This window comes from Ammodytes marinus (genome assembly GCF_949987685.1).
Source record: "Ammodytes marinus genome assembly, chromosome: 2".
In the NCBI taxonomy this organism is placed as follows: domain Eukaryota; kingdom Metazoa; phylum Chordata; class Actinopteri; order Uranoscopiformes; family Ammodytidae; genus Ammodytes; species Ammodytes marinus.
Window position 1 is genome coordinate 13,311,754 of NC_137231.1, and position 15,619 is coordinate 13,327,372.

Here is a 15,619-nt window from a genome sequence, read left to right on the forward strand (position 1 = left end):
ATCTGAATGCCGAATGATGAAGAACAGGTGCACAAATCAAGTTCTAGATACTGAGATGACAGTTCAATTTTGCTTAGCCTACTGGATGAAAAAGCACACTGAGCTTCCACAGACTGACAGTGTTGATGTGCCAAAACATCCCTCCTAATAAGAATATTAGATTTGCATATTTCTAATTATATCATTATCATAATATAATTTCCTGCAATATCAGTCCATGACATTTGTTAAATCTATCTTTACCTAATAGTCTACTAGGCTATATTTTTTCTAGAAACCTTACATTTTTAGACCCAAAATAAAGCGAGAAAAATAATTTGTCTATATAGTGTATATTATCCTTTAAGTGCAAAATTAGCATCACTGGACTCTGTTCAGTGTTAATAGTTGGCCTGGTCATATCTTCTGATCGGTGGCTGACAGTGCTAGTGGTCCTCGGCCTCTCAACGCCCTACTCCTCCACTGTCCAATCACTGACGGACTTCAAAACTGACAGAACTCTTTAGCCAATCAAGCGGCACTTTTTGGAGTATGGGTGGGAACTCCTCATATCGGGGAAGTGAATTGTTTTACTTAAAGGCCAGGACCAACGGAGGTAAAGCTCTTAGAATAGGTCCACGAGGTAAAGCCAGCTGACTGTTATAATGAACTGCTCTTCAAGGATCGTCCCGCAGTGATGTCCCGGTTGGGTACACAGGCTAGTAGGCTACTTGCCTTAAGTTGGTTAACCGAGTGTTAACTGAACTAGTTTGATACTGAAGGCTTGGGTTACGAAGAGGAGGGAGGAGTGTTGTGAGTGCGACATAGAAACTGAGCTTCCTGAACTGATATGAAGACAAGCTAACAAGCCTTGCACCAGCCACCGAGGACGCTGTGGGTAAACAAAGGGAAGAAAGAAATTCAGAAAAGGGTTAAGACAGTTTCGCGTAGTAAGTTTATTTGTCAGTTTGGTCAAGCTTGACGGACTTCCGCTATGTCTCTGGCTGACCAGAGCCAGACGTGGTTCCCTACGAGTGTCCAGGTAACGGTGCATCAGGCTCGGAGTCTGCGTGTCAAGGGCAAGAATGGCACCAACGATGCCTACGCCATCATCCAGTTGGCCAAAGACAAGTTTTCTACCACTGTGGCTGAGAAGTGTGTCGCTCCGGTGTGGAAAGAAGAGGCTTCGTTCGAGCTGCCTCTCTTCCACCCGGGCAACGCTGAGCGCTGCACACTGTACATCATAGTAATGCACCGCGCTCAGGTGGGGCTCGACAAGTTCTTGGGTCAAGCTGTGGTCAACCTACTGGATCTTCATGACCACAACACTCGCAAAAAGACAGAGTAAGTGACCCCTGCCTTGTGGGCCTGAAGTGTTTTCAACTCTCTCTGAACACATAGGCTGAGAAAGCTGAGAATTATTTATTTCTTTAATAGGTCTATCATGTGTTATTTAGGCCTACCATAGCCTATTTTTTTCATAATTTAGTTTTATTGTAGTAGCCCAGTGCATCATTCCCCCTGGCAAAAGTCTGCAAACTTTTTCAGCATGACAATAGTCAATTCACCGTCAGTCCAACTGACACCACAGGTCTCATACATCATAATGGGTGACATTTTAGCCACATCTTAACAACTTTAGTCAACTTAAAAGCGTGGTTAAATTGCAATTTGCAAATAACTAAGTGGGTAAACACAATAAACATTATCAAACATTAGGCTGGTCCACCCCACATCAAATGCCTGAGTTTTATTCTAGAGCTGCAACGATTAATCGACGAATCGATTATTAAAATAATCGACAACTATTTTGATAATCGATTAATCGTTTTGAGTAATTTAATAAAACATTTCCAAATTCTCTGATTTCAGCTTCTCAAATGTGAATATTTTCTGGTTTCTTTAATCCTATTATCACAGTAAACTGAAATATCTGTGTGATTTGGACATAACAATACATTTGAGGACGTCAACATGGGCTTTGGAAAATGTATCAACATTTTTCACCATTTTCTGACATTTTACGGACCAAAACACTAATCGATTAATAATCGATAAAATAATCGACAGATTAATCGATTATCAAAATAATCGTTAGTTGCAGCCCTTTATTCATAATGAGTTTGAGGTTTTATCTCCTGAATCATTAATGCCAAAGCTGATATTGTGCCTAAACTGTCAAAACTCATTTGACCATAGCAATTCATGCTAAGCAAACTTTAAAGGAGCAGGACCCCTAAAAACAATTCCTGCTGAATTTACCCTAGTGTTATTGTGAAATAAAAATGTCGGAATGTCCCAATCCTTTGGAGCCATGAACTTTAATACTTCAAGATTAATCTCTCTGAAAACTTAGTCCACATGAATGTTTTTTTTTTTCAAATCACTAATAACTTTTGTTCTTGCTTGTCCTTTCATTTAAAAAAAAAAGCATTATACAAAGCGGTTGTTGCTTCCTATTAGGAACACCACCTGCATGATTTTTAATGTATTATATCAAATGGTGATTTGGTATTTTGGAACATCTCAGCTCCTTTTTAAAATTCCTTCAGATATAAGTATTAAGACATCATCTCTGATTAAAACAAATATTGAAGAGCATTCCATTATTTGCACAGGTGATACAGTTCAATATCGATCCTTACTCTAAATTAAATTAGCTAATCGTGAGTTTCAAGGACAAGTCTATTTTCATAGACAAACACAAATACACAATGGATTGGTTTAATTACACCTTGTATACTTCAAATACAGGTGTAATTAAATGGGAAAAACAATGCTATTAGTTAACTTTGTAATGAAAACACTCTCCCCTCCCTCCTCCTATCAGTGTCTGAGAGGAAAAACAAACTATGGAGGAGATGGTGAACGGAAAACAGACCAAGATAATTCTAATCTCAGTAGCTCCCTCTGTTTTCTCCCTCTCCGCTGGACCAACCCTAACATTTGACTGACAACTTTTATTTAATAGATTGGTGTGAAGCCAACTCGGTCGCTGCCACCGTTGTGATAAAGGCTTAACTGAAATTCTTTTTCTTAAAATTGCTGTTGTTAATCCCGCTCATTGTTTAGGTCTATTTACTAGCACACAATACGCTCACACCCAGTTATGTTACATGACATGAGTCAGGACAACATTCGTGGTTTGACGTGGCAGGGGTGTAACCTGGGAAATAAAAATGAAACATTGCGTTAGTGTTGTATTGGGATGTTCACTCCCTTATGTAAAAGGCATTTTAACAATGAAGATGGTTTATCATATACTTTCTAATGAATTACTAAATGCTGCTTAAACTTTCCAAAGGTGGCCTTTCATTTTGAAACAACCTTAAAGATTGGGTGGTGTGTTGGTTTTGAATTCTCATTTTTATCCATGTAACCAAGGGCAGTGTTGTACAGTATGACCTCACCAGCCTGATTGTTGTACAGTCATATCTTAAACGTTATCTCATGTTTGCTTAGTACATTTGTACACTTTCCTGGCAAAGTTCATACATTGCACCTTCACTCTCTTGGCTTTGCTTGGCTTCCTCCCTCCATCTCCTTTTGCACTCGATATGCAGTCGGGATATTGGCTGTTGCTGCGCTCCTCGCCTTGAAGCCCATGGTGTTAGATTACTATCCTGCCTGCCCGCGGTGCTGCTGATAAAGGGTGTGACATTGAATACTTTGTTATTCTGATGAAAAGAAAGGCTTGAATACAATAGTTAGTGCGCCATGGAATGAGTTTGGTTGTCGTTTTCTAAATGAATCAAGGTTACTATTTAAATTGAAGCATTATGCTGTGTTCCATTGGCATCGGAAGTCAGAGGTCGGACCTGGGAGTGACGTCACATCTGAGTTGACTGTGTTCCAGTAGCACAAGTGGGAAATGCAAGAAAGCCCCTAATGAACGTTCGCCTTTTTCAACCACCTCGGGTTAGCAATACCAGTTGATAAGACGATATGTTGTATATAGTGCATACAAATATCTTGTTTCTGATAGAGTGTTATCAGTAAGGGATTATTTTATGGCATTACTACTGATCAATCTACTGGCTAGTTCCTTATTTTCTACTCAACTATTTAGTTGGGCTATAAAGTTGTGCAAAAATGAACACACTTCAGTCACATTTTTCTTAACCCCAAAATGACATCATCAAATCACTTGTTTTGTCCAACACATGATCCGAAACCCGAAGCTATCCAGTTCAGTCACACGTGATTTCAGGTCTGGATATTGAGTTACAATATGCTTCTAGTTGTTGCACAGCCGGTTCTCCAGAGTCGGGTTCATTTGTTCAGTGAGGAACAATATTTATTTTGTAAACAGAGAGAAGAGGAACTAAAAAGATCTCCCATGCTAACACATTTTTTTTTTCACCACACGACAGAATCACAATAACCCATTTAAAATGCAATTTACACCAGTGTGTGGTATCCATGTGTCTATATTTCAGAGTATTATTGAGACTAATTTTTTGCATTCGGGTGTACATTCAAAGGATAAATACAGACTCCACTGTTAATCATTAGACATGAGACAAGAGCATTACCTTGACAGTTAACTGAGGGAACCTGTCAAGCAAGACCGGTGGTGATGGCGTGCATTGGGCTTGGCTTTATATTTCTATGCAAACAGGATAGAACATGTTTGTACACCCAGTTTGTCTATTAATAACTATAATAATGCATACAGTCAGTTTAGGTTGCAAGACAAGAACACAGCAGTCGGATTGGCTGGAGAAAGTAAAATCTGTTCATCCTTGTGGTTGGACTACTTGGTTAGCGATTGTTTGACTTGGCATGCTGGGTTTAGGGTGGGAGATGAGGAATGTTTGAATTAGGCCCAGTTTAACCTTCATTACACTGTGAACTGTGCAGCACCTCCTCTTCATGTTGGTGTCAGAGTGTTTGAGGAATGTTGGTTCACTCCCATGCTTGTTTCCTGACTGTTATCCTCCGAAGAGCCTGTCTGCATGTCTGCTACTACAGTACATGACAGCAAAATGAATGCTGCATTAGCATTCAACTCCATATGAACTGTCTGGTTAATGACAAACCATGGTGGATCGTGAGAATATATTCACGGAATTCGACAAAAAGGGGTTTTGACAACAAGTGTTCTCCAGAAACACTGACTCCACCTTCAATAGGGCCAACATTATATTCTGTAGAATATGACGTAAGAGGAAGTTACACAGAAACCTACATTACAGTTGTTTATAGTTGGTAATTTCTCAATATTGATTTCACTTTACAAAAAAAACAGAGGTCAAAGTTTACTGAACTGTGAATGACTCTCTCAAACTCACCTCCCACCAAATCTGTGTTGCATTCCATTTTGCTGAATTGATGTTGACACTGTTAAACTAAACACAACTTACTGCAAATTAGGCTGCAATTTCTGACGTTCTGCTTAAACTACATCTAAGGAAACATTATGTATAATCTTTGAAAAAGTCTGAGAAAGACTTATGCCAGATGAGTTAAAGGGGTAAGTCAGGCTTAATCCTGTATTTGTATGGGACGATATGGTGTTTCACCATTCCCTTCCAGTCACCGAGTGGTTTACAGCAAATCCCAGGATGGTGTCACTTTTCTTTCGACCTTTCTCTCCATCCCTCAGCCCCAGAGGAAATAATTTTTTCATGGAGAACATGAAAGTTTCTGACCACATGATCAGATGCCTTCAATGTGCATCCAAGGAATGCCGGAAATCTGGTAGGGCTGGGCAATTAATCGAAAATTAATTGAAATCGAAATTCAAACCCTCTAATAGACTTAAACTTGCACATGTTGATTATTTTGATTTGGGCCCAGTCTAAGTCCCTCTTGTTTAACTCTTAATTAGTAGTGATTTATTGATAAAAAAAATTATATAACATATATTTGATAAAAATATACCAGCATTAAAAGCATATTTAGTTACTGTACAAACCTTGTCAGGGAACTATAAGGGCAAAAAAACAAAATAATTGTCCTTAAATGTAATCGAGGTAAAATAGGCCTATGAAGTCAAATCGCCCAGCCCTAATATCTGGACATATCTGCAGTAGATTTCCAGGGATGGTTCAGTCATATGAAGAGATTCTCCTCTAGGTATAGTGCATGAGAGGACATAAGGTTTGGTGGAAGAGGACTTGTGGCCGAAGGCAGGATTGACCATCATTGTTGTTTTCATATCTGTAGCCATCTAATAAAAGTATGTAAAGTAGTGAATATTTATAATTCTGCGTTGCATTGCTGGATTTACTTTAGTTTCATTTAGTGCATTGTGCAAAATTTATGTCATCTCTGACATTTACTGTAGAGTAGCACAATCCAATAATTGAGTCTTTGTCCAAATTAAATGAATAAAAGATAATAGTGTTACATAATGTGATGCTGCCTGATGTTAACGTCATTGTGTCGTTTGTAACAAAGTATTACTGTTGGCAAACGGTGTTCTTGTACAAGAGTTAATGAGGTGTGTCTGAAGTGATGGTTGGTTGCATTGTTGCAATGTGGCCCTGAGATTAATGTTGCGCTGAGCTGTGTGTCGGGAAAGAGAACTATCTGAACAGTGTCAAGAAACTAGACACGGTGTGGAGAAATTTGTGTCAAAATAAACAAAAAAACACCAACAACCAGTGAGTGAAGCAGTTGGGGGGCTAAGCTGTGGAATGAAAGACTTCAAAAGGGTAAAGAAAAAAAATTATGGGCACTCCTGCCACAGTTGTAGAACATCTAAAAATAGCCGGGCTTTAATAATACAAGCAGAAATCATCTGCAACCATTAGAGGCTTTTATTGCTTGTTTTGGCATGGTTTTAGAAAAGGCTCTCCAGAACACTCCTACCTTTCCCTTGCATACAATAAGTGTTGATAATGACCTGTACAACAGAGAGGACGTGAGGGGGGAGCCTGAACAAAGCTGTGATTGTCAGGCTTATCTGTGTTTGGCATAGTGCCCTCAGCAGGAACTGGAACAAGCTGTATGCCAGTTAATGACACTTATCAGTCTCTGGTCTAATAAGACACAGCAGCACACTATCGCCAACATATGTCAAGCATTTAATTGGAGCTATTAGGAACCAGGGGGGGTAAACAGGACATTTATTTATAGTGTATGTTTGGTTTTGCTTTTTATTCAACTGCCATCTAAACTAATTTAACCCCCCACCTTAAGTGTGCCTGGTCCCTGTTACATTTTTACAGCGCAATATTAAAGCTATAGTGTGTAACTTTTTATATGAATGAATGTCCGTTAAATTCAAGCCACCGCCAAAAAGTTGACACAAAGTTGATTAAGCCTGCAAAACTCTCTCAGTATTTCTCAGTATGGCAGCGTTTTAAAAAAAAACTGGATGTACAGCACATGGTATACAATCAATGATGATCAGCAAAGGCTAACCTCATGTAGATACGCCCACAGTGTTGTTGTTACTCAGAATTCCTCATGGAGGGGGCGCTTGTGGCGCAGTGGGTAGAGCGTGACTAACCATGACCATGACTAACAATTGCAGTGTTTGGCTGCCATAAATGATTATTTTTGTTAATTTATCTGACAATCTTTTTTTTTTTCATTTATTGATACATTGTTTAGTTTTACATATCAGACAATTGTGAAAAGGGCTCATATCAAATTCCCAAAGTCTACAGTGTTGTTTTAGAATTGCGCTGTCCAACCGATAATTAGATGAATGATGTTCCACAAATGTTTAAATTACAGTGAGGAAAAGCCAAAGGTCAATGTATTCTGAAAAGAGGACCAATCAGAAAATGTATGAATTTATTATTTTCAATTAATTAAACAATCAGAACTGTTCAATTAATGAACAGTATATTCAAATGTAGTGATATTTAAGCTTATCATGTATTCTCTGTAAATTCTTAAGATCTTGCAAACATTCAATTTTAAACATCTGTTTATTTTTTCTGTTGTGTGCAGTTGGTTCAAGCTGGTGGACAAGTCTAAGAAAGAGGACAAGGTGCGAGGGGAGGTGCTGCTGGATATCGTATTCATGAGAAACAACATGTCAGCCAGCATGTTTGACCTCTCCATGGAGGACAAACCGCGCTCCCGCATCTCCAAGCTGAAGGACAAAGTCCGTGGGAAGAAAAAGGACAGCTTCTCTGACTCTGCCTCAGCCATTGTTCCCTCTGTCAGCCACGGACTCACGGACAGCGAGGGAGAGCCTGATGCACAGTCACTCAATCAGGTTCCAGGAGAAAAGAAAAAGAAATCAAAGCTCAAAACGCTCTTTGCTCCAAAATCCAACTTGCAGCGTAACATCTCACAGTCCATGTCCACACTGGGGACTCTTCCCGAGAAGAACTCATCTCTCAGTAGCAGCCGCTCTTCTGGCCTCAATATAGACTCCCCTGAAGGTAACTCAATCTTTCCAATACTCTGTGTGCTCTCTATGTTGACTCTCTTCTGCTGAACAGTGCATGTTGGGTAATGGTGTTTTGCATTTCCACAATGACATCATGTTTTCCTGTCTCTCCTCCTGCAGTGAAAAAGAAATTCAAATTCCTGGGACACAAGCGAAGTGGGAGCTCTGACAGCAAGTTATCCCAGGGTCCTTTCTCCCTATTTGGTCACAAGCAAAGCAACAGCGACGCGAACAGCACGTGCGTCAATGGCAAGCATGTGTACACGGAGGAGACAGAACCAAAGAGTGGATCTACTCTCAGTCTAAACAGCTCAGGATCTTTGGAGGACATTCGCAAGCAAGCCTTTGATATACCTCTCCCCTCCATACAGATAGAGGATGCAAATGAGGCAACGCTGGAGCAACGGCGCCATCAAGAGGACAAGGAGAGAAGACAGGCTGAGGACAGGCGCCTAGCAGAGGCCAAGAGGCTGCAGGAGGAAGAGGAGAGAAGTTACAGAGAGGAAGAGGAGAGGAAGAGACGGCTGCTCGAGGAGGAAACAAGGAGGAAGAGACAGAGGGAAGAGGAAGCGGAGAGCAGAAAGGAAGAGGAGGAACGCAGGAACCTGGAAGCAGCGGAGAACCACAGGCTGGAGGAGGAGCGTCGACAGGCCGAGGAGAAGAAACGACAGGAAGAGGCCTCCATGAGCGACAGGTTGACGTCCCTGTTTGGAATGATCAAAAAGAAGGAGGAAAAGAAGGAGGAGGTACAGCCACATACTAAAGAGGAGCTACCCGTGCCAGCCCCTCGAAGTGAATCAAGAGATCCTGATCCCATCTCCCACCGATCCAGCAACCCGTTCACCAGTCCCCTCAGCTCAGAGCTTCCTGTGGGCAGTAATGAAGTGAGCCAAAACCAACAAAACTCCTCTGCCTTGCTCTTCCTCAACCGCACTGCCAAAGTGTCTGCAGTCAAACCCAGGTAGGTCTCCCACTCATTTGCACTCTCAACACGTTACTCAGCAGCACTACTGTTATGAAATGATTTCACTGTTATGTTATTGTTATGTTGCACGGGGTTATATTGTTCTCTTGCACCCACACTGTTCTCAGACTTGCTTGACTGAAATTTTAATTCTGCCTTAAAGTGAAAACCGCACACACTGTCTGCATTTGAATAAGCAAAACAAACACTCTAACAACAATCACAAAGCAATGCTTTTTTTCCTCTTCCTCGTTGTCCATGTACAAGTCAGTCATGTATCACTTAGAATTGTTTTTGAAGACAAATAAAAACCCCGTCATACACCTTGTCTGTCAACACTGAAACTTGGGAACATCAAAACTTCCCCTCCTGTCTCTGCTCATGTTGACGGTCGTTAGGCCTGTTTGACCAGTTTGCTCTCGCCACAGATGAGAATGTGGGTGTGGTTATTGTCAGAAAATTGTGAGAAAAGCTCATAAGGAGTGACTGAGCCTCAGTGTTACTATCTTTGTGGAAGTTAGAGGCGAATTCAGTTTAGTTTTTAGGCTGTTTTTAAAAAAAATTGTGTTTGGACTGGAATCTTTTTTTAATTGAAACATAATGGTAAGGCGCTTTTGTTTGCAATTGTCATTGATGTTTAAGTTGAACTTGTTTTGAGAGAATGTTTGCTAGATGGCAGAAAGTAGCGTAGGCATTAATTGTTGTTTTGTATTTTTTTAGTTGTGAAACTTTTTTACTCTCTGGTGCCATGTTGGAATATGTATTATAGTGGGATATTCTTCAAACCATAATGTGAAATTGTAGTATTTTGGTTTTTGACAGTCAAAATGTCTCAATGTCAGAAAGTCACAGCTAAAAATAGAAACAGTAACAGCGAGGCAATAGACATAGTGGAAGTTCAGTGTATGTAGGTTGGCCAATGAAATTTGACCATTAAATGAACAAATGGTTTTCATGGCTGCCTATTGTAGTGCAGATTTGGAAAAGTTGTCAAAGGAATAGTTCAATTTATTTTATTTAAAAAAATGTTTTGCCTCACTCTCCGGCTGAAGAAAATGTGACAGGAACCGTTCCTGTAACTGTGCATGCATTTGTGATTTAAACATGGGCCATGATGGCTCAACCAGGTTAGCTTATCTCAAACACTGGAAGTCAAGGGGGGCAGGTCAAAAGATACACTTTCCAACATCACTAAATGCTCCTCTGTGCTTGTTGGTACTTGTTTATTTACCACTTTATGTTGCCCAACAAGCACACAGGAGCAATTAGTGTTGGTGTAAAGTTTATCTATTGACCTGCTCCCCTTGACTACCAGTGTTTGAGCTAAGCTAACCTTGATTAGCAACCTTTGCCCATTTATAAATAAAAAATGCACACACAGTTACAGGAATGGTTTCTGTCAACTTTTTTTTAGAGCCGAAGAGTGAGACAAAAAGCGAAACATTTTGAACTATTCCTTTAATTGTGTTAAGTTAATATCGAACTGTCTGAGGGTTACATTTTGTTGGGTTGTAGATTTGTTTTGGTTGACATGTGACGTGCTAGCTAATTTGGTGACGGGATGTACATTGGTGGAAAATACTGCAGGGAAAGTGACGTGCGGACCTTTGTTTTCACTCTTTAGCAGATTGCCTCAAATTCCGGAATCTGAACCTGCTGACTGCCACACCCCCAGTCTGCTAAGTCTTTCCCCAGCCACGTCTGAGCCCACCCTGTCTATTGTCCCATCTGAGTCCCCCGATACTCTCTCCAACCTCCACTCATCCTCGACTTCACCCAACACAAGCCCGTCTGTTTCCCCTCGTGGAAGCACAGAGAACTTGTCCGTCGGAGGATCTTCACCCACCATGGCGGAGAAGAAGAAAAGAGCCCCCCTCCCACCCTCGCAACAAGTACATGGTTCCCAAAACGGGAGAAATCCTGTTCCTGTGAGAGAGATCAGAAACCCTGCGTATGAAGAGGCAGATGCATCACAGCAAAGCAAAAACATTTCCATACCACTTCCCGATTATGAAACCCTTTTTCCACAAAAGAGACACGGAGTGAAAGGGCACACGCGATGGGACCACCTCATCGCCGAGGTCCATCAGAGGCAAAGGGATCACCCACCGGAATTTCTGGGTCCAGAGATGAGCGTCGACGGCCCTGAGGATAATGAACCCATCGCCATGTCTTCACCCCAACGGGAGAGTCCAAACGTGCATTATCAAGCACATCCTCAGGAGACCAAAGCAGCGTCATCAAAGAAAGTAGCGGCCCCAGCTCCCCCTAAACACTCTCGATCAGTAGCAGATTCCAGTCAGAGACAGAGCCAGAACATTGCCCACCAGTCGCGCACAAGGTCTAGTCCGTCAGCAGTCCCAGGACCTGTGAACGGTGACAGTCTCTCAGTGACCAGGGATGGAGCAAAAAAGGTGTTGCCTCCAACACCTGCATCAAGACCAACTAGTCAAATGGACTGGGATACAACACTGCCAGATGATCACAGGAGAGCGCAAGTTGCTGTGAACAAAGAGGCCCCCACTGCCAAACCCAGACAGAGGGTTAGTGACAAAGAGCCAGAGCGCCAAGAAGAGACACCAGTACTGTCAGACAAAAATATGAGTGGTGGTAACATCCAAACATTATCTATTTCAAGTATGAGAAGCGTGGACCAAAAAGCCACACAGCCGAAGGAGAACTTAGCAGAGCTTGACCCGTTCCCCAGTACAGAGCTCCTCTCCAAAGACCCATGGGCCCAGCCGAAGCAAAACCCAGAAGCAGACAACCTTTTCACTGGCCGCGTACCAATAGAGCAGAAACTTGAAGATGTGGGGATGACGGCAAATGATCTCGACCAAATTTTCACTCAAGAAAAACTAACGGATCCATTTGCTAATTTCGATAGCAGCGATTCTAGCAGACCCAGTGAATACAGGGGAAAAGATGAAGTTTCAGTGCCAGTCAGTCCCACTTTCCAAAGGAAGAATTCCCAAAGACAAAAGCCGGCTCTTCCGTCCGCAACTCGCTCAGATAATAAAACTTCCAAGTCGCGACAGGAACCGGCATACCGAGAAGAAACGACCACGTCCTCTAACCTAGCTAATCAAGGCCTCTCTGCTCAGACTCAAGCTGATGTGAAAATACCAAGCAAATTATACAGAGGGGAGGATCAGTTCGGAGCGGACCCTTTTACTGTAAGCTCTGCCTCGTCCCCCTCAGAGCCTCTGCATGTAGTTATGGAGGAACCAGCATCTCAGGCAGGAGTAAAGACACCTTTGAGAGCATGGGTCTCACCCACTGATGTTCAGCCTGTCAGTGCTCAGAATAGCAATGGAAATGGGCTAGCTTTATCCGCACGCAGGTGAGCTTGAACAGGCTACTTACAAAGTATGCAATGGTGGATGGTTTACTTAGACTTTGCATCTGGCTTCTGCCTGCTGCTGTTGTATGTGGAGGCAGATACGGTGTTGGTATTTCACTCGCGTAAGGCCATTTTTAAAGCTTGTGATTTCTTGGCGACTTCCCTCCTTTTGAGTTTAATTCTGAATATTGCACTTGGATCACAGTAAAATGAATTGGAAAATTTGCAATACACAAGATTAAACTGTTTAATCTTTTTCCTGTATGTTTCTTTGTGATGTTTTTGTGTATATTGATGGGCTTACTAGAAGTGATCTTCCTTTAGGGCTTTATAATAATGTGTTCAATTTCTTTTACAGGCCTCATCCTGTGAAGCCCATGAGCACAGCTGAGAGCCAGCAACCAAACGGCACCCCTGGTGTGAAAGATATAAAGGGCCGTGACAGCACACCAGGAAGGATTCAGGTATTGACATATTGATATAAAAGACATACTGGAACAAAAACAGCAAGTACTATGTATTTTCCTGCAGGAGGGATTATGGGATGCCACGCCCCTACATTAACAACTTAATTTAGCACTGCCTCTACCTTTGATAATCACACCTGCAGATATCCCTGAATCTAACTGGCAGTGAGATTTAAACCTGCAGTTAGATCCAGGGCCAATCAGAGCAGACTCTGCATTTTGGAAGGCAGGGCTTGAAGAGTGAGGCTCTAAAACCGAGTGTTTCAGACAAAGGCTGAGAAGAGGCGCTCTAGCAATAGCACTGTGAGAAATCTAAAAAAAAAATTGGACACTACACCACCAATTTGGGTTTCTTGTAGAAACCCAAATTACAATTTTGATCCTGAAAATGAGCATAATATGTGACCTTTAAAACATGGAAAAAGGAGTCTTTTCAATCACATTCTTTTCAAAAGGTGCAGTTTAACGACTAAGCAGATTGTGTTGTGCTGAGCTTTCAAAAACCAAGCAAAGCTTAATCTGCTGAGCAAGGCCACACGATGTGGGTGGAATCTTTGGATTTAACTAAGTGAACCAGGGTAACTTTTGGAGAATTTGTTTTGACAAATTGTCAAATATGTTTTAATATTGAAATCTAACTAACAAATGGAGGAGTAGAGCATCCTTAACAGTTCACCATGTTTGTATTAAAATCAATCAATATGTTTAGATTAAAATGCATATCATTCATTCCCTTCTTGTCACTCTTCTCAGGTGGCAGACCCGATGGGAAGTGGACCCTACACTCAGCTGACACAGGAAGAGTTGATCACACTTGTGGTGAAGCAGCAGGCCGATCTTTCAAGGAAGGACAGCAAGATCGTCGAGCTGGAAGAGTACATAGACAACCTGCTGGTCCGCGTCATAGATGAGAAGCCCGCTATCCTGCAGTTTCTTAATGCCAAGCCAGTGTAAGGTAATTGCTGCTGGAAGAAGAGAGATTTAGTTTTGTTTGTTGTTTTCTTGGTCTGTACTGGTGTCGCTGTGTACTGAGCGTCTCGATCTATGTGATGGTCATGGAGCATATGCACTGTTTTTAAAGAGTCAAAATAGTTTAAGATTTGTTGGAAATTGTCTTTGAAGAAATGGCGTTTGGTGATAACTTAATAACAAGCAAGTCAAAAATATTAATATAAGCAAATTAATGTCTTTGTTTTGACACTAAGGTACTGGAAGTGGCTTTAAAAAACTTTAAATATATTCAACATATTGATTTATACCATACTTGATAAAACCTGGGTTGAGCGTTATTGAAAATACTGATAATGCCGATATAACTGTTTTTAAAACTATTATTTTGACTTTTTTTACTCTTTACACTAGGCTGTGTGTGTCTTATTGCTGTGCCTCCTTGATGAGGTGAGAATGTAATATTTCTGCAGGTCAAAACTATGAACTACGACCTCACAAGATGAGTCAACCATTAATATTGTTTATATAACAAGTGCACATATTTTTCCTGCACCACAAAGTCTTATTTTTTTATTTCCTTTGTCAGTCCTTTTGGCTCGCATGTGTCTTTTATTTAAACCAGACGATTAATAACATTCCCTGTTTCACTCACCACAGTTGAATGTCAGCTGGTCAACCAGTCCTTAAGAATATTGTGCCTATTTTTGTCAGAGAAAAGAACAAAAGCAAGCAGCTACATTGTACATCTGTACATAGATTCTATGACAAAGTAGTAAGAGCAGTTATTTCTTTCATGTGGACGAAATGTAGCCTGTGCACATACTGTAGTCTGAAATATTATGCAAGTACAAAATCAAGCTAATAATAATTGCGAGATTTTGATCACTGTGATGTTTTTGTTGTATTTATATAATGTAAGCCAAGAGATAATCAGAAAAAAATAATTTGAGGCACAGTAGTAGACTTATTAGTGTCAATAGTAACCAACCAGCCTTGTCTTTGTATTTGAACTACACTAATGAATGAACCCTGCAACTATGCCTTTATATGACAACATTATTTTATGTCTTACAGAAATGAAAACATTATTAATCTTTACATTGTACAGACCTGTGCCTTCAAAACTTTTTTTCCCTGACCTTTCTATTTCTGATTTGCTGGATGGACAGTTGTTGGCTTCCTCGCTCCTTTTTCTGGAGTACAAGCTTAAAGAACGTCCAGCCTGATGTATCATGGGTTTTCTTGACATGAAAATAATAATACAGTGGGTGTAAAACCTTTGCGAGAACTGAGGCTGAGCAAATATGGTTTAATTTGAAATAAAGACAATAATAAATCTATTTGATTGTTTGTTTGTATCTGCAGTTACTTAAAATATTGTGTGTACATTTTGAAATAAATAACTTCAACATATGTATTTTATGTTTAAGAGGCTGTCACTACTAAAAATGGAAACGTACTGTAAGTTGTGTAGTACACGGGAGCCCTATAATGACAAGGGACAGTAACTTTGAAAATAAGTATTTTTAAATTTCTTTGTCTATTTCCAAACCCTT

At 40.8% G+C, this 15,619-nt stretch overlaps 1 protein-coding gene across 3 annotated transcripts; it reads left to right on the forward strand.

Annotated features, from left to right (window-relative positions):
• The first annotated feature begins 595 nt into the window (after nt 1-595).
• rab11fip1a (RAB11 family interacting protein 1 (class I) a) lies at nt 596-15,403 on the forward strand. 3 transcript variants are annotated; one of them, XM_080046150.1, is made up of 6 exons: nt 596-1,323; nt 7,891-8,330; nt 8,459-9,299; nt 10,927-12,645; nt 13,004-13,109; nt 13,866-15,403. In XM_080046150.1, exons 1-6 carry the CDS (start codon nt 974-976, stop codon nt 14,064-14,066), a joined length of 3,657 nt encoding a protein of 1,218 aa, XP_079902276.1. In that variant the 5' UTR covers nt 596-973; the 3' UTR covers nt 14,067-15,403. The 3 variants fall into 3 exon arrangements, with proteins under 3 accessions (XP_079902276.1, XP_079902277.1, XP_079902278.1); XM_080046151.1 differs by having other exon boundaries at nt 10,930-12,645; XM_080046152.1 differs by lacking the exon at nt 10,927-12,645.
• Nucleotides 15,404-15,619: the final 216 nt, after the last annotated feature.